The sequence below is a fragment of the Sorex fumeus genome, unplaced genomic scaffold (genome assembly GCF_029834395.1).
Source record: "Sorex fumeus unplaced genomic scaffold, SorFum_2.1 ptg000021l, whole genome shotgun sequence".
Classification (NCBI taxonomy): Eukaryota; Metazoa; Chordata; class Mammalia; order Eulipotyphla; family Soricidae; genus Sorex; species Sorex fumeus.
In genome coordinates, this window is record NW_026606078.1 from 4,698,232 (window position 1) to 4,725,084 (window position 26,853).

General features: G+C 42.1%; 1 protein-coding gene across 3 annotated transcripts in view; it reads right to left on the minus strand.

Moving 5' to 3' along the window:
* The window catches only part of TARBP1 (TAR (HIV-1) RNA binding protein 1), an 81,993-nt gene extending 68,827 nt beyond the window's left edge, over positions 1 to 13,166 (minus strand). For all 3 annotated transcript variants that reach the window (XR_008792316.1, XM_056113584.1, XM_056113583.1), the window contains exons 1-5: positions 12,232 to 13,166; positions 10,042 to 10,139; positions 6,977 to 7,046; positions 3,779 to 3,927; positions 2,854 to 2,906 (exon numbers count right to left, since the gene is read on the minus strand). Coding sequence is in view for 2 of the 3 variants with exons in the window: in XM_056113584.1 (XP_055969559.1) it covers positions 2,854 to 2,906; positions 3,779 to 3,927; positions 6,977 to 7,046; positions 10,042 to 10,139; positions 12,232 to 13,159 (1,298 nt within the window). In the remaining variant the exon portion in view is untranslated. The remainder of the gene's footprint in view (positions 1 to 2,853; positions 2,907 to 3,778; positions 3,928 to 6,976; positions 7,047 to 10,041; positions 10,140 to 12,231) is intronic.
* Between the last annotated feature and the right edge of the window lie 13,687 nt (positions 13,167 to 26,853).

Sequence of the window (26,853 nt, forward strand, 5' to 3'; positions counted from 1 at the left end):
TTTCATGATGTTCTCCCTGACCCATGCATGAATCTTGCTAAATAGTATTTTTAAAGATCTAAAAATGACCATCTCTAACATATAATTAAATGATTTAAAATTGTTTGGTATTAGGAGGATCCTCCCAGGATGGGAGAAGCATGCTGAAAGTAGACTATAGACCAAACATGATTGCCACTCAATGCCTCTTTTGCAAACCACAACACCCAAAAGGAGAGAATAAAAGGGAATGCCCTGCCACAGAGGCAGGGTGGGATGGGGGGGATGAGGGGTGGGAGGGATACTGGGATCCGTGGTGGTGGGAAATGGGCACTGGTGGAGGGATGGGTATTTGATCATTATATAATTGAAACCCAAGCACAAAATTTGTAAGTCTACAACTGTACCTCATGGTGTCTCACTAATAAAAATTAAAAAAAAAAATACAAGAAAATGTATTAAGACTGAGAAGGGCTTTGAGTCCACACAAGAGGAATGACGACTTGAGCTTGGTTTGAGAAACTTTGGAAGCCAATACTGGCTTTTTCAAGGCAACCGTGTCTAGGCTGAAGAGTGCTCAGAAGCCAGGTAAGACCATGTCTAGGCCCTACGAACAGCCTATGTGAAGACAGTGGCGAGTTTTCACTTAGATCTTGGCATCTTGAGCTACAACTTTTTGTATTCAATTAATTCATATGACCCATATAATATCTTTACTCCTCTACCATGCACTGGATACTGCACGCTGCCTGTTTATTGACCGTTCAAACATTAAAGCACACTTTTATCCTAAAAAAAAAATGTTTGGTATTAAATAAATGATAAAATACTTCAAAGACACACTGGTATTTTTCCCAGTGGCTTTCAATGTTAACATCTACTTTTATCTGCTACATGCTTCTGCTAGGAATATTATCTGTTACTTGAATACATTAGTGTTAGAAAAAAGAAGCATTTTATAATAAATGTGTTTATCAATTCTTTTAGAAAGCACCAAGTTGGCTTAATTGTTCTGCAGCTGTCTAACTGCTTTACAAAAACTCTTCAATAGTAATGAGTATTTGTACATTAAAAATATTTCTTGATAAGCATTGCAATTACTTTTGATATTAAATGAGACTAATACAGAAGTGTGTGCAGACCACACAGTAGGTTATTGTTGTCGGGAAACCCCAGAGGGGAAAGAGTGTTGTCCCTCCGCCTGCTCCCCCTAGGCGGTTCAGTGGCCGCCATCTTCCAGAGGCCACTGGACAGTCCAGGTTTGGGCTGCTGTGACAAGACACGTGGGGCCTCATGGGATAGGGGTGGAGCCGGTCCTTTCCTCCCTGTTCCAATGAGACCCGGGGTGGCAGCCCACGAACGGCCTCTTTGGCTCTTGATCAAGCTACTTAACAGCCATGATCCCAGAGACTCAGAAACAAATCTCAAAACCCAACGGCTTTTGGCAAGATATCCCTCCAGATTTAATTGTTAAAATTTCGGAATTTCAAAATCGCACAGCCACTACTGCAACCATGCGACATCATATGTTGTTCATAACCAGCAATAGAAAACAAATTGTCTACTGTTGCCTTTGCAGCAGAACTGAGTGTTGGGGTAAAATCCCAAATAATAATGGTGGTTATGGTGTCGAAATGTTGAATGTAATCAAAGTATAGAGAGAGTAATTTGGAAATTTGGAAATCATCTGCCCCACAGGTAGGGGGAGAGTGTAGGATGGCGGGTATACTGGGGATTCTGGTGTTGGATAATGGGCAGTAGTGAAGGAACGGGTGTTTTGTTATATAGCCAAGACTTAAACCCAAAAGCTTTGTAACTGCTCTCATGGTGATTCAATAAATAAAATTATAAAAAATGGGGGAAAAAAAAAGTAAGGTGGAGTTCATGCACAATTCAATCAGTCTAATCAGTGGCTGAATAAATAGCAGTACTCCTAAATAAAATAAATTTTAAAAAAAGTGAGACTAATACAGCAGCACCCATTTTTTTACATTTTTAATTGGTGGTAAGTTTTACTAGGGGATGTGAAGCAGAATATTTGCAAGTGAAAATGTAATATATAGAATTTCAAAAACAGAGGAAATTTAAGATATAATTTAAGAGTATAGTAAACACTCTAAATGTTGGGCTACAACATAACACTAACAAACTTCTGGCTGTCAACCTCTCGAAGAGTGAAAGTGGCAAATATATTACATTTAATAGCTGCCACAGTCATCTATGGAAAGGGGAAGTCAAATAAACTCTAAGGCAATGAATTGCCTATGGCAATGGACTGAAACTGGATACGGTAGCATGAATTCATGGATGGACTGATACACAACCGGACAATGAAACATCACTGAGGTAAGTCTGCTTAACAACTGAGATATGAAATTGATATAAACATACACTTACAAAGAGAATTGTTCCTATAGAAAATGTAGTAAAACAGATGTGTGTAGGTTTGTGTTTGTGCGTTTTGGGGGAGGGGTTTTAAAAATAAATGGAAATTATGTGTGTTATTCCCAACTTTTCATATAAGTCAAAATGAAAAGTTTTAAAAAAGAAAAATCTTAAAGTGTTGGCTAGTCAAAGACAGTATCCAAAAGGACAGAAATCAAGAGCAAGAGGAAGGCAGTTATGTAAGATGTATTATCCAAAAGTCCAAGAATGGAAGGGTTTAAAGCATACAAGAGAAAAAGGGACACTGGATACAACAAAAAGTTAATAAACATAGAAGGAACTGCATAAAAGGAAGTTTAATGTCCATTAGGCAACATATTTTTATACACAAAATATATACCAAATATACTGAGTATACTCATATTTCATGAATGTTAAATTTATATAACAAGTGTTATTACCGCATGGCTTTTAAGAATATCTGCTTACCTGCTATATAGTGAGCTTTCAGAAAGTGCATCCATTAATGGTCCAATAATAAACTAAAAAATAAATAAATAACTGATGTTAAGTTGTAACAACAACTGAAAAATCAGTTTTCCCTAATTGTACATCCTACACAAAGTTGCAGAAGAGCTGTTATAAGTAAAGCTAATATCTTACACAATAAACTACTTTAGGTTCTGAAAGGGACCTTAGTTCCCCTGGAATGAACATAATTTTCCCACTTGATAAAAATGTATAGGATTCAAAGAAGAGAGTTAATGCTAAGTCAAGAAAGAACCCAAAGGAAGAAAAAATAGCCTTGTTGAAAATATGGGTAGTAACGAAGGAAAAGCAAAAGATATCCAAGAGAAAATTTAAGTCTCTATGCCTAAAAGGAAAAATTATCTCCAAAAATATTACTAGACATTATAAGCCTACAAGAATCACAAAGATAGAATTTTGAAAAATGATGTACATCAAAACACAACAGAAGACAAGAACGTTTACTTGGTTAACCTCTAAATTAGTGGAAAGTTATCAAAATAATCATGTGACACATTGGGCACTACAAACATAACACATACTACATACTACCAGCTACAGGGGTAGAGAATAAGTGCAGAGGTTAAGGAAAAGGTTTTACTAACAAGCTTCTGCAACACACTTTTTATATTCTTGTCCTATGTTGTTTAATATACTGATACCACAGAAAGAACGCTTTTCAAAATTCAGTTAGCTTGTTGCCAACTATAGTACAGTAAGCTTTTTTCCAATATGACAACTTGTTAGAAAGCTTTTGTAGTATAGAAATCTATTAAATACTACTTGCTGTTACAGTCTTATTTTAAAAATAAAAGTCACATATGACACAACAAAATCCTTTATAGTTCATTTTTATAAAGGGAGGAAAGGAAGAGGCTGTCATTACCTCAGAAAATTCTTGTGAAAATGGAAGCAGCTTTGTTTCATACAGCCCTAGAAAGTGGGTAACACCTTCCTTGGTCAGGATTTTGTTTTCACTTTCAAACATTCTTTTATAAATACACAAATGCCAGGATGGATGAAAGAGCCAACATCCTGTGGAAATAAAAATGCAATCTTGGCAATTGATTCTTGCATTATATTGCTTCATGCATGAAGACTTTATTTTCAAAAACTAACATTATTATGGTATTACAAAACTTTGTGTTTTATAATCATATTTAAGGTTATTTAATTACTGCATAAACAAAACATTACTGGTATTCAGCATTCCATATTTAGATCATTTTATTAAGAAAGACTACAAGCACAGGCCAGAGAGATAAAATATCACTTGCCTTACATGTGGCCAACCCAAGCTCAACACCCTGCATACATCAAGGCCTCTGAGCCTGCCAAGGGTGAGCCCTCAGCACAGAGCCAGGAGTATGAGCACCAACAGTGTTGCCCAAAAACGAAAAGAAAAAAGAAAATGTTATAGTTCCCACAAAGTACAAAAATTAAATAAATTAAATTCATAGCTTGAAACCTTGGATGGTTTAAACCAACTTTTCTCTCACTCTACTTCAATCCATTTTTCATACAGAAATCTTAAACTCTCACTGCTCTGCAAAAGCCCTCGAATTAATTCTCTCAGAGCTGCTCTGTCTTCCAAGCAAGGCACAAACTCTGATTTCTCTAAGCCTACTCCACTATCCTATACTGGCAGGATTCCCCAATGCCACAATGGTGATGATGCTGTTTAATACACTGTTTAATATCCTCTCCCCCACCCTGCTATTCCCTTCTCAGATGCTATCTTCTCATTTCTCAGCTTTCCTAAGGCAGATATTCCCTAACATCCTTCCTGAGCAATAGCTTCTTAAACTGTAAAGGTTATGGAAAAGTTGGTAAGAGTGAAAATTTTCCACATGTGCAACACTCAAAAATCAAACACATGATGAATCTGAAGTATTTCTGGCTGCACTCACCATGTTGCATCTCTCAGGTAAAAGGGGTGGCAAGTGGAAAAAGTTTAAGCCCTGCTCTAAGGCATGGCCCCAATCACTACATACTCCACTTCAGCCCCCAGTTTGTTGCTTTCATAAAACTTACCATCAAAACTTTTTTTTTCTGTAGAAAACACACAAAAATATGAATCTGAAAATTATTACACGTCTGGGGCCAAAAAGAAAGTACACTTGTCTTACACAGCAGTCAAACCAGTTTCAATCCCCAGCACTACAAATGATCCATCAACCAGAAGTAATCCCTAAGCAGAGTCAGGGAGGACAACCAGAGGTGGCTCCAAAACAAAATCAACAGTAAAATGCCTCACCATTTTATCCCTGAGTCTTAGTGTATATTGTAAAGAGATACCAAGTAGATATCAAAGGGCTAAATGGAGCCCCAGCACAACAAGGTCCCCTGAGCATCACCGGGAGCCTGAGCACCTCTAGCACTGCCAGGTTTGGCCCGAACCTATTCCCCCTCACGCCGGAAAGAAAAAACATATAAACTTTAATTATTAAATATTTTGAAATATCTTTTCATTTCTATTAGAAAGAGTCCATATTTAAAACTGATTGCATTCTATTAATAAATTATTGTAATATGCAGAAACACAAGTGTCTTCAAATCTTTAGCAATGGTAATTTTTTCAAAATCTGTCGCCATTATTTAGTTTGCTAAGAGCTGTGGGCAAAATATAATAAGGGAATCATTTTTAATAGTAAAGGCAAAAGAAAAATCACAAGAGAATTTAATTTAATTGTTGCCCCAGGTGGACTATCGATTCTTAGGTCTGTGAAAAATCCCAGTGTATCAGAAAACAACTCCAGCAATCAGCTGAATAAACCTCAATACCTAAGGGGTCAAACAATTGAAGCATAATTATCTCAAAGAGGCACTAAAATCCATTTACCTAGGTTAATTTTCACGTGCAAACATGCTACTATACGGGCTGGAGCAATAGCACAGTGGGTAGGACGTTTGCCACGCACGCGGCTGACCGGGTTTGATTCCCAGCATCCCATATGGTCCCCCAAGCACCACTAGGAGTAATTCCTGAGTGCATGAGCCAGGAGTAACCCTTGCACATTGCCAGGTGTGACCCAAAAAGCAAAAAAAAAAAAAAATGCTACTATATCATTTTATCATTTATATGAACATGAAACAAGGTCAGCCTGCATATTTTACTGATTTAAACATAATTTCATAGAGTAATGTCAGAAAGCTGCAGCATCATTGTATTTCTCCTCTAGTAATAGCTCTCATAATAAAGTACTAATTAACGACTTTACACCCAGTCCAAAATACAGAACAACTACCCCCAAAAATTACAAATCAGAAAAAAATAATGGAAAGCAACTAAAATGCATATTTATGTATTTATACTGTTCGAAAAATGTAGAGCCATCATTTAAACATTACCAAGATCCTTAGCCTTAAGGATATATGCTAAAATATTTAGATAAAATGCTATACTGTCTAGGAATATGCTCAAAACTATTTGCTAGGGAGGGAGAAAAGCTACATCTAAGAAACAGGCTGGCCACAAGTTGATCACTAGTGAGGCTCAATGATGGTACATATAATTCTCCTTCTATTACAACTGTTTGAAAATTTCCCTAATAAAAAATTTAGAAAATTAAACATGCCTCTAAATTATTAAAAAAAAAATCTTGGGGGCTGGAGTGATAGCACACTCCAGCAGGGCATTTGCCTTGCACGCAGCCCATCCGGGTTCGATTCCCAGCATCCCATAAGGTCCCCTGAGCACTGTCAGGGTTAATTCCTGAGTAGAGAGTCAGGAGTAACCCCTGAGCATCGCCGGGTGTGACCCAAAAAGCCAAAAAAAAAAATCTGTAGCCATTTAAAATTATATTCTGTCTTCTATATATTCTGTAGCCATTTAAAATTATAAGACAATTTAAAGATAAACAAATGGATGTATATACACACTGCAAAATAAGAAAAAAACTACCAGAGGTATGCATCCAAAGTGTTTAAAGGTAAAATACTTCTTACTGACAACAGACTTATAAATTCTTCTTTACACTTTCAGTCCTTCCAAATTCTCTAAAATAAACAACAGTTATAAAACCAAGAAGGGGGAACTAAAAATTATATTTTAAAAAAATATCAAAATTAAAGTAACCATTACCATTTTCCTCTGACACTGCATATTCAAACAGATTGTTTAGCTTTGGTAAAACCGGCTTTATAACATGTATCTGAAAACAAGAGCAAAAAAGAAAAAAGAAAAATTTACCTTAAAATACTTGAGGGATCAAATTCTTTGGGCCCCATCCAAGATGTATCAGAAACCGCAGGGGTTATTGCAAACAACTCATATTTTAACAGCCATCTGGGTGACTCTAATGCACACTATAGTTTGTACTATAATAGGCAATCTTAAAAGACTGCTATGAACTTAAAAATTCTATGATTCTACAAAAAACTAATGCAAAGTCAACTGAAAATAATCTCAAGTTTTTATTCTCAGGACCAGGTATGCACAAATTTAAGGAACGGGGTTAGGAATGAGATGGTTCAGTGCTAAAGTGTTCCTGTCTGGTAATCCTGAAGAAAAAAATTCAGTCTCCTACAATGCCTCACATGTGCCAAGTAAGATCTTGGTACCACAACAAAAAGTTTGATCTTTGATACAATACAACCTGGCATGTGTAACCACTGGTCATTGCAACCATAAAAAAGGTAGAAGAAATAAAAATAAAGGATAAAATGATCAAATTTTCTAAGCTATTATTCTTTTTTGCTGTTGAAAAAAAGAATTTATTTCATACTCAGAACATAATGAATATTGCTCACTGTTATTTCACAAATCCAGAGGAAATATTACAGCCATGGAAAATATGTCAAACTACCAAATTGCTTGACATCAAAACAATTTTGAGAGGCTGGAGAGATAGCACAGCAGGTAGGGCGTTTGCCTTGCACGTGGCCGACCCATGTTCGATTCCCAGCATCCCATATGGTCCCCTGAGCGCCACCAGGAGTAACTCCTGAGTGCAGAGCCAGGAGTAACCCCTGTACATCGCCAGGTGTGACCCAAAAAGCCAAAAAAAAAAAAAAAGAAAGAAAGAAAGAGTGGCCTTAAGTGAAACCAAGCTGGCAACCGTGATGGAGCTCCTCGCAGATGGTCACAGCACCTGCATGCTCTAAAGCTGATGGAGTTACCACAGCTCTCAGGGGCCATGGCAGTGGCAGCAGAATTTCTGCGTGAACAGTGAGCGAAGTGGATCCCGGAGTTGAGAGGGCACCCCAGGTTCCCAGCATGGTGGCTATCAGTAGGCACCCTGGCTGCCGTGGTGCCCCTAGACCAGCCCTAGCTGCCAGAGCCCCACGCATTATATTATGGAGGGAAATCTCCCTGAGCACCAATTTGTGCAGTTCAGCAGAGTTTGAGAACTGCACAAGTTGGAGATGGATCCAAAGAGCGGGTGAGTGCCCACTGGTCAGATTTTGCTGGACTGGTGGTGGCGCTTGCCTGGAACACCAGAGCCACATATGGTAACCGCCCTGGCCCTGGGCCTGGTCCCTGCAAGGCTGCTGCTAATGCCACCACTGGGGCCCAAAGGGTGCAATGCCACAACTGGCAGACAACCTGGACTTACGGAGCAAGAACACCAGCATCCTGATGTGTCCTCCTATTTCCCGATGCCCTAAAACTGCCACTATGCCTCCGACCAGATTCCAAAAACCTAGGGACCCAAAAACCTAGGACCAAGTTTCCCAAGAAATTGTCAAAATTTAGGTATATGAGAGCCACACCATAAACTACCTCCAGCTCCACCATGCAAACTCATTTACTGGCTTTGCTCCAGAATCTCATAAAGTCTTCCTGAACCTGTGTATAGATGAATAATCTGGGGTACATAAGAGCCAGGTGGGTAAGCCCAGTGGGACCCAAGCAGAGTCCTTGGCAGTCACTTGCCCCCCCAACCCAAACTTGCCACCATGCCCCCAGCCAGATTCCACTGTCTGGAGACAAACCTCACCAAGATACTAATCGGCCAAAAATTCGAGTATGCAGGTTTTGTTACTGAAATCTCCAGGCTTCCTCAGAGTAAGAATGGGCTACCTTCTCCCACCTCTCTGTACTTCCAGAAGCCCCAGAAGTCAAGTCCACACCCCAAAGCTGCCACCCAGTGTAAAAGGCTACTCCAGTTGTACCTTCCCGATAAAACTACTGAACTCTCTGAACGAACACGATGACCACTTAGTATTGGAAGCAAGACCTAATGCATGAAAGAGGAAGAGGAAGGGAGGTGGAGAGAGAAAGAGAGAGAGACAGAGAGAGAGAGAGAGAGAGGAAAAGCGCTTGCCATGGAGACAAGCTGGGGGGGTGGGGGGAGGATAACTGGACATTAGAGGTAAGCAATGTACACTGGTGGTGGGATGGGTACTGGTGGAACACTGTATGACTGAAACCCATCATGAACAGTTTGGTGATGGTCTATCTCATGTTAATCCGTGGCATTTAAACAAACAAACAAAAAAAAACACGTTAAAAGTAAATGTCATGAAAAGATCAAGGTAAAGGTAAAGGTAAAGGTAAAGGCCCTCCCATTGTTCATCGATTTGCTCGAGCGGGCCCAGTAACGTCTCCATTGGAGACTTTGTTGTTACTGTGTCTGGCATATCGAATACGTCACGGGGAGCTTGCCAGGCTCTGCCGTGCGGGCGAGATACTCTGGTAGCTTGCCGGGCTCTCCGAGAGGGGCGGAGGAATCGAACTCGGGTCGACCACGTTGGCTGCGTGCAACGCATGAAAAGATCAAATAAAACTAAATTCTTTTAGAGATAATAACAATTAAAAATATTCTCCACTTTCCTTAGCTCACTCCATTTTTTTTAATAAATGCCAGAAAACAAAGCAAGTTGACCCTTCAGCAGAGTTTGAGAACTGTACAAGTCCGCTTTTACGCACATCTGTTTCTGTCTGCTGGTTTCCATTCAGACTCAAACCACCTTAGAAATGAGTTGGTTGAATCCAAAGATGCCCAATCACAATTCAGAGGACAACTAGAATGAATCACCTGATTCATTCATCAAGTTGTGCCCCTTCTCCAGCTGGTCAAGGGCAATAACATACCTGCATTCTATTATGAGATATCTAAGTCTCTTTGAACTGCTTTTACAGAACGCTTGAAAAAATTAAAAACTGCATCTACACAGGATTTGTTAAAATACAAAAATACTTACCTGATTTCCTTCTAAGGTTTCCATGATTAAAATATAGTTTTCCCAAAACTTCAGCAGTTCATCTTTTTTCTTCTCAGACCACCAAAACAGAGTGGGACCTGATATGGTTTAAAAGAGAGCATTATTTTCTCCTTTTGCAAACATCTAAGTTTCTCTAGGCATATTTACTTCAGTCTCTACTGAAAAAAAGTGGCCCCAAGAGATACACAGAAAATAAAACAAGATTTAGAGATGATTCACACAGAGGATCCCTACAAATCTATGACTAGAGCAGCTGACGGGTAAAGGTAAATAAAATACAGAGCAAAGGGACTTTTCAGTTGATGGAAACTGTGTCAGATGGAAACGACAGTGAACTACTGGAAAATGCACTACACCAATGTTTCTTAAACACATTCCAAGAGGGTCATGGGTGAAAAATTACATAAATGATGAACCACAGGGCAGGGAGTCACAGGAAGGAAACAAGGCTGGAAGGCAGGCACAAATCAAAATCAGATTGAGACACACCACACTACACCTAAAAGAGTAAACCATAGAACAGGAAGCTAGTAGCTCCAGGGAGTAGAGGTCCAGCACAGGATTTTAAGGTAAAGGGATCCAAGAACTCGGGATGAAGGTGAAGGCCAATCTGAGAATGTCAGCTGTGTACCAAGTTGCACATGAGAGGACTCTAGGAGAAACTTGTGCAGAAAAATACCAGATTCTCTAAATTTTTGTTTGTTTTTTGGCCACACCCTGAGTTACTGCACTCAGATATCACTCCTGGTGGTGTTCAAGAAACCATATGGGATGCTCAGGATCCATTATCTTATTTTGTAACAGAAATATTTAGATAACTGGATAGAAACTGGGGACTAATTAGGGTGAAAGAGAATCAAGTCCCCCTACCCCCAAATCGGGGACGTTTAGACCACACCCGTTGGTGCTCCAGGTAGCTCCTGGCTAGATTTTATAATGAGTTTAATTGTAGAAAAAAACTGACAGGAAGAAAATAATTACAAATTACTTATCAGCTGTGAACAGTATTTCAAGTCATAATTTTGTACAGATTCATTCAATATTTTAACTATGGCAATATGTCTATAAATTAGTTCAAGTCACAGGGGCAAATACCAGAAAAAACTGGCTAAAGAGATAAAAGTGTAAAAAAGGGAGGGAGGGGGAAAGCAGAGAAAGACTACTGCTTATTATTAAACTCCAGCAAATAAGTGACTCTTTAAAAATGTTTAACTTTGGCAATTTTTCCGTGAAAATGCTCATGGAATAATGACCTTAACTGGCATATTTGTCATTTAATACTTTAAACTCTGAAAATCTAATCCATTCACAACTTATCTGCCCCCCCATAAGCCATTAAGAATAAATGAACATTCAGTTACTGAAAAAAAGAAGAAATTTCCAAAGATTGAGTTCATTTTTATTTTGGACTTGAATAGTTCAAAAATGAACTGAGTATGATTGATGTGTACTTTTAACATCTCTATGAATCTATCAATAGTAATAAACCCACTCCTCAGTGGGGTGCTGGATATTTCACAAACTGACGTTCTGAGATAAAGCGTGAAGCGCAGGTGCAAAAAATAAAAGGTGTTTTGAAATGATCTAAAACCTGATTCATTATTTAACCAATGGTAAAAATACCTTCAAGTGATCGTCCTAAGGATGCTTTACAAATATCCGGAAACCCTGCTCCCAAGACTAGAGCACAAATGAGCCTTGAGAATGGGAAAAGTGAATTTTCAAAAGAACGTGAAGATTTCCGTGGCAGAATTCTCACAATCTAGAATCTGGACTCAATTTATCGGTGAATCCAGGCCAAGAATTCCTTCCTAGGTGATGAACATGAACCCTTCTTAGAACAAACCTACCGCAACGGAGTGCAAGTGTGCTTAGATCCCGCAGAGGCTCAATCAACCAGGTTCCTGGATTAACCCACGGATGCAGTCAACCAACCTGCTCCGAAAGGTTGGGGAGATGCAAACTGTTCTCCAATGTCGTGATTCACGTCACTTAAAAGAACACCCTCGAGGCTTTCAGGCTTTAGGGGGACCACGGAAAGAAGCGGACAGTGTGCGGATTTCAGAGGAGACGCCCCCGCAAGAAGTGGGTCTTGGCAGAAGCAGGTAGCCCCTTTCCCAGAAAGCCAAGTCGGGCGGGGCTTGGGAGGGGGAGGAGAGCAGCAAGTACCGTGTCTTTCCCGGGGACCGCAGGCGCAGTGGGCGCCCCGCTCGGCCGACACCTCCACCGCGCGCCGCAGCAGGTAGCGCGCTCGCTTGCGCGCCAGCGCGTCCTGGGCGTGGGCCAGCCCGGTCTGCACCGTCTTCCAGAACCGCCCACTGCTGCGGGCGTCCGGGCCCGTCTCGGCGCCGGGCTCCGGCAGCAGCATCTCGGCCAGGGCGCTCAGGACCAGCAGCTGCGGCCCGACGCGGCCCGACCCCGCGGGCGCCCCGGGGTCCAGCAGGCCGGCCCACACGGCCCGCAGCGCAGCGCCGCCGCACTGGCCCAGCGCGGGCAGCAGCCGCCCGGCCACTAGCGCCTCCGCCTCGGCCCCGGCGGGCCCGGCCTCGTCCCAGTCCAGCGCCAGAGTGAGGGCGGCCTGCCCCGCGCGCTCGAGCAGCGGCCCGTCCTCCAGGGGCCGCAGGCACGGCACGACGGCCGCCAGCACCTCCACGGCCGCCTCCCACCCGCCGCCGTCCACGCCGCCCGGCGGCTGCCCGGCCCGCAGGTCGCTCAGCGCCTCCTCCGCCACGCGGGCCGCCAGCTGCGGGCTCCCGGCCAGGCGGGCGCACGAGCGCAGCGCCGCGCCCGCCGCCCGCAGCAGCCGTCGGCGCTGGCGGGCCCGCGGGCCGGCGTCCCGGTTCCCCGCCGGTTGACTCCGCGGGCCCCGCAGCAGCGGGACCAGGTACCCGGCGGCCGCCTCGAGCGCAGCCTCCGGGAGCGCGCCCGCGCCGCCGCCGCCGCCGCCGTCTCGCGCCGCCTCGTCCTCCAGCCGCTGCAGAAGGAAGCGCAGCGCCTCCACGCGCTCCACGGAAGCCTCCCCGCGGCACAGCGCTCCCACCAGGACCCGGGGGTCCGGGACCTGCGACAGCAGCGTTTCTGCGAGCACCCCCTCCATTTGCCGCGCGCGCCACCGACACCGCGCGCACCGAGGCAGGCGCCGGCGTGTTCGCGTGCGTGCGCGTGCACGGCCAGGCGGGCGCGCGCCGCCTGGGAGGGTTTGCAACTGGGCTTTGAGCAGGTTCCACTCACTGTCCCTGCCGGGAATTAACCTCTCTCGCTGCACTTGTTTTTCCCTCCACTCCCTTTCTCCCTCCCTCCTCTCGTTTCGCTTCCTTTCCTTCTCTCCCCTTTTCACCCCTCGAATTCCTTCCTTCTTCCCTCCCTCCATCCCTCCCTCCCTCTCTTCCTTCCTTCCTTCTTTCCTTCCTTCCGTCCTTCCTTCCTACCTACCTACCTTGGGACTCACTAAATAGCTCTTTAAGCAACTCATTAATAAGTCTTTAATATACCTGCACAAACTCCATCAATTCTAGTTGCAAATTAGCTGTCCCTAGGTTTCTTCAGTTAGGCCTACTTGTGAACATGCCTCTGAGGTACACATAGGAAGTGTGTATCACTATGACCTAGTTCATTCTTGTGTGTCTTTGGTTTGGGTTTTAGACCACACTGAGAAGTGCCCCGTGTTACTTCCTGGCAATTGCTCAGGGCTCCGGGAGCTACAAGCAGAACCAGAGATCTTGGTCAAACCCTTCCAAGTGCTAGAGGTACTATCTCTTTGGCTGAACCTAGCTTATTTAAAAAAAAAAAAATGCAGGTTCTCAACACCTAGAAAGAGACTGACACAGTAAATCTAAAATGGATTCTTGGGGGCTGGAGTGATAGCACAGCAGGTAGGGTGTTTGCCTTGCACGCGGCCGACCCAGTTTCGATTCCCAGCATCCCATATGGTCCCCTGAGCACTGCCAGGAGTGATTCCTGAGTGCAAAACCAGGAGTAACTGCTGAGCATCGCCAAGTGTGACCTAAAAAGCAATAAAATAAAATAAAATGGGTTTTTGATACCTATTTTAAAACATAACCAAAGGGGGACAGGAGTGATAGTACAACAGATAGGGCATTTGCTTTGCACATGCCCAACCCGGACTAGATATCTGTCATCCCAGACGGTCCCTAGAGCATGGACCAGGAGTAACTCCTGAATGCAAAGCCAGAAATAACCCCTGAGCATCTCTGGGTGTGGCCCCCAAATTAAAACTAAGTGTGGAGCCATAGTACAGTGAGTAGGGTACTTGCCTTGCACACAGTTAACCTGAGTTGAGTTCCATCCCCATACCCTATTTGGGTCCCCTAATTCCTGCCTGGAGTGATTCCTGGGTACAGAGCCAGGAGTAAGTACTGAACACCGCCAGGTGGCCCAAAAACTAAATAAGACATAACAAAAATATAAGAACTTGTTAAAGGCCTGGAAAAATGCCATGGCTATGTGCTTGGCCATGGGACAGAAAAACAAGATGTCCACTCAGCATTTGCTGTCAAATGCCAAACCCACTCTAGTATGCAGATCATCCCAAACAATGCTTGTACTCCCACATGCAAGCTCAAAAATAGCCTGTATTTCTGTATTTTCTGTATTTCTAACAGCCTCTACTGCTAAATACAGAAACAATATCTTGGGTTAATTTGTAGGGGACTGGCTTGGTTCCTGGCTCAAATAATCCCAGGCAACCTGAATCAGCAGTTAGAAGCGGTCTTCTAACCAAAAAGACTTCTCAGTGAACAAAGAATACACAATATTACCTGGAAGAGTTTGACATGTAAGAAACATAAGGTATATGAGGGCTGGAGCGATAACACAGTGGGTAGGGCATTTGCCTTGCACGCCACCAGCTGGGGTTCAATTCCTAGCATTCCAAATGGTCCCCTGAGCACTGCCAAGAGTAATTCCTGAGTGCAGAGCCAGGACTAAACCCTGTGCATCGCTGGTTGTGACCCAAAAAGCAAAAAAAAAGAAACAAAGTATAAAATAGGGAGGGGGAGAGAGGAGGGTTCCCAAGCATACTCAGAGGATCCCTGCGATTCTTGACCAACTTGGCCAAAGGTTCAGTGTAGGACTGGAAGATGTGCTACTGCTCAGTCCTGTGTTGGAAGGAACCACCAAGTGCAGGGAGCCCCCGTAACCACTCTCCAACCCGCGGAGGTGGCCCTAGGATCCGTAGGTGCAGGGAAGGACCAACCAAATGAACACAAGACACAAGAGACAGAGTATAGTTTAGAAATAGAAAAAGGGACAGCACTTTATTGAGGGATACAGGCTGTTTATATAGAGTCTGGGCAGCTCAGTCAGGAGCAGAAGCAGTATAACCATATATGGTAAGGTCAGCAACAAGAGCTTTACCTAACATTCAAGGTAGACATTTGTACATCAAAGGGTCTAATGGCAGTAGGTGCATCCTGAGCTTTACATTTGTATATCAAAGGATATTAGGGCAGTAGATGCATCCTGGAGGTTACTGTAGACAAGGCCAGATAAGCTGTCAGCCTGATGTGTGGCTATAGATCAGGTATCCCCTGAGATCAGGAAGTCCTGGGAGACTGTCACCAATGTCTGTCCCAAGCAGTTCCTAACATGGGAACCATGGCCAGGGTCTATGAGAGGGCTCTTGGCTTCCCACAACCAAGGCCACCCAGTGGTGCTCTGGAGACCTCCCAGCTATGATTGGTAAACCTGGTACTGGGATCAAATCCATGTGCCCTAACCCCCTGTACTATCTGCCCAGCCTAAATAAAGTATAATTTTTTCAACTTAAGATTATTTTGTTCAGGAGATACGCACATAAGTACTTGAGGTATTTGGGATCCATACAGTGCTTAGGGGACCATGCGGTACAGGGGATCAAACTCTTGCACACAAAGCATGTGCTTGGCCCTTAGAGCTATCACCACACCCCTTAAGTTCATTTTTATTTGTTTATTTTTGCCAGGGGATCACAATTATATTGGGTAATAAATGCTTTGGGTCACGTGTTTTGTTTTGTTTTGTTTACACCAATCCCACTACCACTGAGCCTTCCCACCACCATATTTCGAATGTTTCTACTGCAAATCCCAAATCATGCCCTCGGAAGCTTAGTACATTAGTGGTGTAGAGTATGAGGTCCAGACCTTCTAAAATTTAGAATATGATTGTGTAGCAGATTCGCTCATGGATGAGGCCTATGTTGCTTTCTTCCAGGAGCTTTATTTCTGAGTCTCTGGATCTTGGCCATTGATGAGATTATATGGCACCAGAGGCAGTTTGTGGGCGTGACTGCCAAGCTACTAGAAAAATTGGGAGATGGGGGAGGAGGCCCTTTCCTGCTCTGAGGAAGCTTGGAGATTTCAGTCCCACATACCTGGGTTTTTCTGCATATTCTGAGAGAAGGGTAAGGCTCATCTGAGCCTGAGGAGAGCAGCCGTGAGCATGGCGGTTGTTGGGTTCTGGAGGTTTTCGTTTGCCGGACCTCTGTTGGAGCAGGGAGGGAAACTCAACACCCCCCCCCCCGACCCCACCACCAAGTTTCCCCTAGAAGACAGCCTGGCATGGGGTCTGGATATTCTATGTTGCTCTCTTCCGGGAATTTAAGTCATTTTTATATAGTTCAAAGTAGTTTTTGCATACTGAGTTTTATGTAAACTTACATATTTATCTGACACCATATATTCAGAACATTGCATTGTATCTAAAGAAACCACAGACAAAATATATATACTACATGAGTATATTTAGATAAAAGTCAAAACTCGGCAAAAATAATCTATTAAATACAAATGATACTAATAATTGTAGGATGTGAAGGTTGACTGAAATCATGCCCATATGAACTTTGGGAGATGGTAGAAGTAATAAACTTGATCAGGGTATTGATTCACATCTGTAAAAATTCCCTAAGCCTTCATCATCTAAGTTTTTCAGTGTGTGTAAGATTTACCTCAGTTTAAAGGATGAGAGGGAGAGAGTTATAAAAATGCTGTCCTGTGTGTTTGATCCTTATTACCTACAGAATAGAGCCAGTTTGAGCAAACATACTGAGACTTCTCAGGATGCGGGTGAAAATCAACCAATCTCATAACTTAATTCTCCCTACTCTGCCTTGTATGCCAAACACACACACACACACACACACACACACACACACACACACCTCTCCATTGTCCTGCATGTCTATACAAATTGAACTCTCTACTGAATATGTTCCACAAGGCACCATTTTCATGGCTCAGCAAGGTGGACAGCAATCTCCGGTCTGCAAAGTACTCTTGCCTCATCTGATTTTTTTTTCATATTGCCTTTTAGCAGACTAATTCCTTTGAGGGTTTCTTCTTCAAACAGTATCTTCATGTGATTTCCATAAAACAGCTCTTGCCTGTTTCTTTTTTCTCCCTTTTTCATCATTTTCCAACTGTTTCTTCCCCATCCTGTTGAAGATAGACTCCCTTTTCTCTCCTTGAATTGTTCATATTGATGTTTCAAGCATGAGATCGTTACATTTCTGCTTTTTTCTTTAACTTTGTTTGTGTGTTGTTTGTTTGTGAGTCTTTGTTGTTTGCTTTAGGATCACACCTGTAAGTGTTCAAGGGCTAGTCCTAGCTCTATTTTCAGGAGTGACCCTTGGCAGGGGTCAGGGGACCAAATGTGGTGCTAGGGATTTGAACCAGGGTTGGTTGCATGAGAGACATGTGCCTTAACCTCTATCCTTTCTCTCTGTCACCGTATATTTCTCCTGTTCTTAGAAACTTTTCCTGTAAAACTTCAAGAAGCTATAGATCATACTACCCTTTATATACTAATGATTTTTAAAAGATGTCTTATTTTCACCTGTGGTCTCTGTCCTGATCTCCCAACGTATGTATCCAATTGTCTACGCAGGGCCTAATTTTTAGTGATGGTTATTTTTACAATCTAACCTCATGATCCTTATTCCCCCATCTCTATCTCTTTCCTCATTGATTCCCACCAATGTTCTTCTTCCCAGATATTTCCTGTTTAGGGGAAAGGCCCTCCCGTTGATCGTCGATTTGCTCGAGCGGGCCCAGTAACGTCTCCACTGGAGACTTTGTTGTTACTGTGTTTGGCATATTGAATACGTCACAGGGAGCTTGCCAGGCTCTGCCATGCGGGCGAGATACTCTCGGTAGCTTGCTGGGCTCTCCGAGAGGGGCGGAGGAATCGAACTCGGGTCGGCCATGTTGGCTGCGTGCAAGGCAGACGCCCTACCCGCTGTGTTATCGCTCCAGGGGAAAGGCCATTATTCACTTAGTTGCTCAAGGTTCAAAAAAACCTGAGCCCCCCCCACCCCCCACTCCCCACTCCCCCCACCCCCCGTCTTGCTTGATTCTATCATAGAATTCAAGGGTAAGTCTCTTATGGTCCTCTTTTCTCTGTGCTCCACTAGAACTTTAGTTTTAGACTCTGCTCATTTCTCGCTAAGATAATTCCCATAACCTCTTTCCTTTTTAAGCTCTACTCCAACATATACTTCATATTGCTGCCAAGATGATCTTTCTAAAATCTTTCTAAAATTGAAACATCAACTCCCTTTAGACTTCAAATACTGTTTGAATTTCTCAGTATGACATCCAAGATGCCTCATGAGAAGGCTGGAAAATCCATGGCTTCATATACAGCTATGCACTGAAAAAACTAAGACATTATCATATACACATTAGTGGCTGTAAAGGCATGGTAATTTTGTACACCAAAATCATAAGTATTAACACTATTGTGATTGTACAGCGAATGAAAACGTGAGATTGTAAACATGTTATCTAAATTACAATAAAATTTTAATTTCAAATAAATAATTTGTTATAAGATCTTAACCAGAGTAATTTGACAATAATTAAGGAAACAGATTAGAAAATTTTAAAAAAGAAATAACATGATGTGCTCTTTTCAAAAACCTTTTTTCTTTTAGAAGACCCTTGTTTCTACTCTACCTGAGTGATTATTTTTGTTTAAAAACCATTATGTTATCTTTACAGAAAGTCATTGCATTATAGTTCACTCCCATCACTCACACTGCACTACCAGTGAGAGGTGACCCTCTTCCAAATTCCCCAAATATCCTGGCATTGTGAGATCACTTTTTGCTAGCACCTGCTCTAGCACTATCCTCGCCCCGAGCAGAGCTCCAGCAGCCGAAGACCTCCAGAACCAGCCACAGCCATGCGGAGACCATTCTCCACACATCTGGACAAACCTCATGCATGAAGGATCCGGCAGAGGAACACAGGCATGCGGGTCCCAGGGCTGAGATCTCCAAGCCTGCTCGGATCGAGGCTGAGCATCCTCCACCCAGATCCCCATCTTCCAGTAGGCAGGCGTCACACCCACCAACTGTCCCCAGATCCCCATCTTCCAGTAGGCAGGCGTCACACCCACCAACTGCCCCTGGCGCCAGGTAACCCCATCAACGGCCAAGACCAGAGACTATAAAACCCAGCTTCCAGATCTTATTATCTCGTTCTTACTTTGGACAACCCAGCAGGCTACCGAATGTATCCTGCCTGCTTGGCAGAGTCTTGCAAACTCCCCGTGGCGTATTCAATATGCCAAATACTGGTAACAATGATGGGTCTCCTTATCCTAACCCTGAAAGAGCATTTCACAGGGCTAGGACGAAGGAGATGTTACTGGTGCCTGCTCGAGGCAATTGACGAACAACAGGATGATCGTGTTCCTGGCATATCTCTAACACAGTTTGTCACACATGTACTTCTACGAACCTTCCCTATCTGAGAGTTTGAAATCTGGGAAGATATTATGAATTTAAACTTTTTTCACATTTATTCAAGCACCTGTATCTCCAGCTCTAGTTCATTTAAAAAGAATGCTTATTGACCGGGACTGGAGTTAATACAGCAGGGTAAGGCACTTGCCTTGCACGCGACTGATGCAGATTGGATCCCCGACACCCAAAATGGTTCCCTGAGTACTGCTAGGAGTGGCCCAAGAAACAAAAAAAGAAAACACACTTCTTGGCAGAATAGCCATCTGTTTTTCCTCCATGAAGACCCAAATTACAAGGCATCTCTAGGAAATAATTCCAAATACCCAAAGTCAAACCTACTTCTACCTCTGTATTCTTCAAACTTTTAACAGTAATGATGACGGCTAATAGCTACTTATGTGCTTAACTACAAATAAGATATTGTACTATCTTTATATTAAGTTGAATTTATTCCTCAATTTATAAATGAAATGCTATTATTTTTCTCATTTTATAGATAAGGAACTAAGAATAGGAGAGGTATTTATGAGCTGTCACAATTGAATGACTGTCTTGTTTGGGCTTCAACATTTTGGTTCCATAAACAAATTATTTAAGTCTATGGTACATGGTGTCTACTCCATGCTCATGGCCACTCTCCACAGGTTCAGACAAAGCCTTACCCTTCTCTGAGGGAATCTGCAGAAAAACCCAGGTATGAGGGCTCTGTGACTGAAATCTTCAAGCTTGCTCAGAGCAAGAATAGGCCTCCTCCCCCCATCTCCCAATTTTTCCAGTAGCTTGGCAGTCACACCCATAAACTACCCCTGGCACCATATAATATCATCAATGGCCAAGATCCAGAGACTCAGAAATAAAACTGCTGGAAGAGAGCAAGATAGGCCTCATCTAAGAGTGAATCTGCTATATAATCATATTCCAAATTTTAGAATTCCTGGACCTCTCATACTCTACCCCACTGATATACTAAGTGTAGCACACAACATTTTACTGGGTTGAACAAACATGTTTGTAATCTCTTATACAAGGGCTTAATGGCTCCAGGATGAAATACAACAATCGTCACACACTTTCCTCTAAGGAAACTTTATTGGACCATTTTTAGCAGATTATTCATAACAAGCAATACAGAATTAATTGTTTTGTTCTGCTTTGGCGGGCACTATTTGGAGTGGAAGCACTCAAAAGTGGGAAGGTGCAATGGTGGTGGGGTTGGTGTTTGAATATTAAATGTAATGAATTATTGTGAGCAACTTTATAAAAATAAAGTAAAATTTAGAAAAAATAAACTAAAAAATAAAATAAAATGAATATCACTTTCCTATTCCTAGGATTAAGTAATGAAGCAAGAATGAGTGGGAGAAAAGAAGGTATGAGTTAGGAGAAGTGGAAAAATCACTTTAGAAAATAAAAATGATCCTGGTAAATTCGTTTAAATGTCTCCATTCTGTAGGAGTGACTACATGAACCCTCCATTTGTTATTGTTGCAGTTGCAAACTGCTGGTCCTTATTTTGGTCTTTCATGATGCTTCCTGGGAAGCAACGGGCAAGAGAACCACCATGCTAGGAGTGCTAAAGAACTAATACATATGCTAATGAATGCCTACAGAAAACTAAATATAATAAACATGCTAACTTGAGCTAGTTATATAATGCTCAAGACCATTGAAAAAGTTCTTAAAATCACACATCTTGTATGGATTCATACTCTGGAACCAAATACTGAGATTTGTTTTGACGACGACAATTTTCTGGACAGAAGATGGTGCTATTGTCAATGCATTGTGCTTTTAGTCTCAGTCCAACTTTATTTTTATAGTTGCAAAGTGGAAAATACTTATGAGAAGATATAAAATACCAATGACATAGCAAGATTTAGGCCCCTTGCCTCTGAAGGTCTAAGAAAGTGAGGGGGCTATTTAATGGACTCTGTATGAGATGTTTTTCATGAAAGCCCTTGGAGAATCTCCAACGAGAAAAATTGTTGTAGCACTATCAATAATAGGATTAAGTTAAGGGTGCCATTTAGAACATCCAAATTCCCTGAAGGGATCTGTGGCAGACACCAATAGTTATTTTAAGCTAATATCTAACCTTCCTCTCTTCCTTGCTCACAAAATCCTCATTTTGTTCAGAATTGCAGTATGTTAACCCCTGAGCACTGGCTTATGTCTACAAAATCAACAGGACAATGCTGTTCCTTACTCTCCCAAATTTACAGTTGGGGAATCACAGTGGACATGTCCTGTATAATGAGACAAGCAGAAGTTTACTAGGGGTGGGGGTGGGAGGGGGGAAAGATTTTGCTTTCTGATTAAAGACCTTGAAGCCATACTACCACAGTACTCCTCACCTCCTATAGTCAAGCCTAAACACAGTATGCTTTCTGAACCTGACACAGACAACCTGACCCCCTGGGAGAATAAGACATCATAATAAACTCCCCATGTAGACAGAACCTGGAAGGCTTGTGACCATTCAACCCAGGATAGCAAGTATCTGTTTCTGGGCTTACTGTTATATGAGAAAAATAAGTCTCTATTTGCATAAGCCTCTCTTGAGTTTCCTGTGGCCAGTTGAAACAGAACTCCGTCTCAGTTGCATTTTATTTGGTATTATTAGCTTAATTGCTTTGAGCATCTCACTGTTTCCAGGCTGAATCTCTCTCTGATCACCATCATTTCTGACATTAAACCTACATTTACTCTTGCCTATTTACTTTCCTATTTACTTCATTTACAGTTATTTTTGTTTAGTCCAACACAAAAGGAAGAAGTGGCACCTTTGATTCTAAGCCCCCATTTCCACTTCCACTTTCCCTTAACTCAGATCCAAGTGAACAGACTGATCAAGATGAAGTTTGTTAGGTCTTCCATTAGCACCCAATGAAAACTTAGATGTTAGCTCTTCCTTTTTAGGAAATCAGATCTTCTTTTGGGTTGCCTCACCCCACCCAGTGCTTCTCTTTGTGTATACAACTTTATACAAGTAGAATCACTGGGAACTTCCATTCCTAGGAACAGCCCATTATTGTAGAATTCTGGGACCTCATCCAGACCAATTAAATCAAAAACTCAGAATATAAAACACAAATGTTTGTCTTTAACTTTTTAAGTTTTCTTTTCCTTATTTTTATTTTAAGTTCTGTAATCAGGCAGAGAATGTTGTCCTTGCTCATATACTCTCATGATGAACAGTCAGAGCAAACAGTCATAAATATTTGGGGGACAAGCCATCCTTTCAGAACTACTCCTATAGGCAGATACCGTATTACCGCCACTCAAAACTGCCTTGCACATCTGAAGATGTATAGTCAGAAATGTACAGAGATTCACAGACCAAATAAAGGAAATAAGGGATATTACCATCTCGGGAATTTGACCTGCACAGGACATGCCTATTAGGCACAGGGTGCCCTGTGCAGCTCCTCCCTGAGTTCCCAATGAAGATTACCAAAATTTCCATCAATTTGTCTTTTCAACGCTATGTTAGAGCTTTTTTTAAAAAAAAAATCACCTTTATTCCACACTAGCTCTTTTCCTTTCTATTATGCTTTTCTGCACGCAAAAGGGGTCTATGACTACATGTAACTCTGTTCCGGGAGGTGGAGAATGACCAACTTCAGTGAGAATTCCTTCTATGGGCTAGTTTGCCTGGTCAGATCCCTAAGACTTTGGCAAAGAAGGCAGGATTTTTTGTCTGTTTATCCAGGCTATTTCTGAGGCAAAAATCAGAATTCTTAGGCTGTCTGTGGCTGTCAGAATCACTCACTCTGCTGCTTCTGGCCCAGAGAGATGGTGGTATATTCAGCCACATGGGGATTCCTATTAGATGATGGGTTATGATTCCAGAGCAGACAGCACATCACTGCGGAAGAAGATGAAGCCCAGAGTGTTCTCACCAGTTGGTGAGCAGAAGGTGCCTCTAAGGGCTGCAATTGCAATAAATAAGGAAATAAAATCTGTTACCATTGTCTTTTTTTTTTGCTAGCCCACTGGTCAGTGATTGGACTCTATAAAAAAGAAAGCACAGCCAATCATGTCATCCCTGATTTGTTAAGTCAGACTTCTACAAATCAGGCTAATCAAATTCTCACCAAATAGCTACCAAAGAAATTTTTCCTGTAACAGTGGGAATTCCCTTTCCATGTGGTATTCTTAGAGAAGTTTTGGCATAGACTTTATGAACTCTGAGCCAGAGGGTATTCATAGATATTGCTGATTTTTCATTGTGGGTGTGACAAGACTCAAGGTGAACTATGAAAAGCAGTTTCCAAGGTTTCATACAGACATTCAGTAGGGCTGACTTAATCTTCCTGCTTAGTTAGGGTAGATGTAATTTATACCCTACAAAAATGCCATCAGCATCCTTAACTTTGGCAAGGAAATTTTCAAGCTTGGTTCGAGTTCTTGTGCAGTGTGTATTCTATAAGTTTCTCACTTAAAGGTATTCTTTGCTGTGCAGTCTTAGGTGTTCATTTGAATGGTTAAGAGTAATAGATGGATAAACTTTGAGTAAAGAAGACTTTCTTATAATGAGGGTAGACCTCATCCAATCGGTTGATGGCTTGAATGAAGCAAACAAAAAAGCAAGTATTGCCCCTTAAGGAAGAGAAAATACTGCACCAGATGGCTTTCAGACCTCGCCTGCACCATTCACTCTCTTAGGACTCAGCTTGCTGGTGTACTCTGCAAACATGGACTTACAGCTTCATAATTTCATGACTACCTCCTTATAATAAATATTATATCTCTGTGTATATAAATATACATCATAATGGCATGCATAATAAGTCAACTTATTACTATGTTATACTCACTATAATAGTCTAATTTCATCTCTCACCACACAATAGACTCCTTTTACCTGATTTATGCAATACTCCTTTCCTTATGGGAAGAAGGATCTTAGATGAGGTGCTCAGGAGGTCCGGAGACCTCACCTATGAGTCTTGGCCAGCTAGGCAGTTGTTTGAGTGCAAAGATCCAAGGACACAATACTGCTTGGGCTCTGCAGTGCCAGAGCTACCTGGCCATCCCGGTGGTATTGTGGACCACACCTGGCAATGCTCAGGGGCCTCCAAGGTCACACCCAGTGATCCTCATGGGACCATGTGTTATTGGTAATTGCATGCTAGGCACATGTCCTAACCACTAGTACTATCTCCAGATCCCTAATCTCCTGTCCTGATTATCTTAAAGTCTAAACAATTGGCTTAATTTTAGTTAATTTGCTTTGTTTATGTACCACAAATAAATGGAATCATTGTAGTGTTTATATGCAATGATTCAGATAGCTATTTGAATATATATATATACACACACATACATATATATACATATATATGTATGTGTGTATCTATACCAGAACAATGTTCAGCTATTTGAATAGTGCAAAATAGCTATTTTGTATGTATGTATCTATATCTATCTATCTATCTATATATAATCTTTATTCAACTCATGCATCATTGAGCACTCAGATGGTTTTCAACTCTCGGCTACTGGGTTAATGCTATGATTAACATGGACATGCAGCTATGAATGGATTTTTTTAAGAATCTCTTTCTATACTGTAAAATGTAATAGCTATACCAATTTACTTTCCCACCAGCAATGTATAAGTTGTTGTAAAATGTACCACACTACCACTAATATCCAATTTCTTTTGCAAGGAGGAGAAAAATTTTGGGCTTGTCTATAGAAATGCAAAAGAAATAGTCCTTGACCTTGCTTTCATTTATTTTTAAAACCTGGGTATTAGTAAAGTAGGAATAGATTTAGTATTGGGCAATTTCTTCTTATATCTGAGTTAATATTATAGGAACTACTAGTGTTATGAGAAGGAGCAGGAATGTGAGTTTAGGATCTGACCACAGTTCTCCATAAATATTGATGCCCATTGGCTAGGAGCTGTGAAGAAACTTCATAATACTTAAAGCTTTACCCTTTTTAGCACTGAGCATGATCAATAGTTACAAACAAAATTTACTCTGTCCAGCATATTTGTAGTTGTCATCTCCCTGAAAATAGAGTGGCAAAACAGTCCATATGAGCAGAGACAGCACAAAATTAAGGTTGTTCATCAAGCAGATACTTGAATGCATGCAAAATGCCAGGTACTTCACTGGGGGCAGTCAGTGATCCCATCTTCACAATCAGATACCTGGTCTGTTTGTCAGGGCTAAATCACTAGATAAATGGCTGGTCAGCAGATACCTAAAGAATGTGGAGAATTAACCCAAAGCAACTTTTCTGAAAGCTTCCCCGAGGGGGCATTACATAAAAACCTTGGGACATGGGGCTGGAGCAATAGCACAGTGGGTAGGGCGTTTGCCTTGCACGCAGCCAACATGGCCGACCCAGGTTCGATTCCCAGCATCCCATATGGTCCCCCGAGCACCACCAGGAGCAATTCCTGAGTGCATGAGCCAGGAGTAACCCCTAAGCATCGCCGGGTGTGACCCAAAAAGCAAAATAAATAAATAAATAAAATAAAATGACTTGCACTAATAAACATTAAAAAAAACATTGGGACAGGAAAGATCAGGAAACAGATAATATGGAAAGTAAAAAGAATGTGTGTGTGTGTGTGTGTGTGTGAGAGAGAGAGAGAGAGAGAGAGAGAGACGGAGAAAGAGAGAGAGAGACAGAGACAGAGACAGAGACAGAGACAAACAGACAGACAGACAGAGACAGAGGAGACAGAGAAAAAGACAGAGATACAGGTAGACCAGTAGTAGCTATGTTAAGATTTTCAGACTTGAGCAGGTTGTATGACTCACAACTCTGCTCCCAACATCACCAGTTGGGAACTTAATGGCAACCTCCACAGACCTTCCTAGAGCCACTAGAGCCACAAAAAGAATTTCAGAGGCTGGAGCGATAGCACAGCAGGTAGGGCGTTTGCCCTGCAAGCAGATGACCCTGGTTCGATTCCCAGCATTCCATATGATTCCCCAAGCACCTCCAGGAGTAATTCCTGAGTGCATGAGCCAGGTGTAATCCCTGTGCATTACCAGGTGTGACCCAAAAAGCTA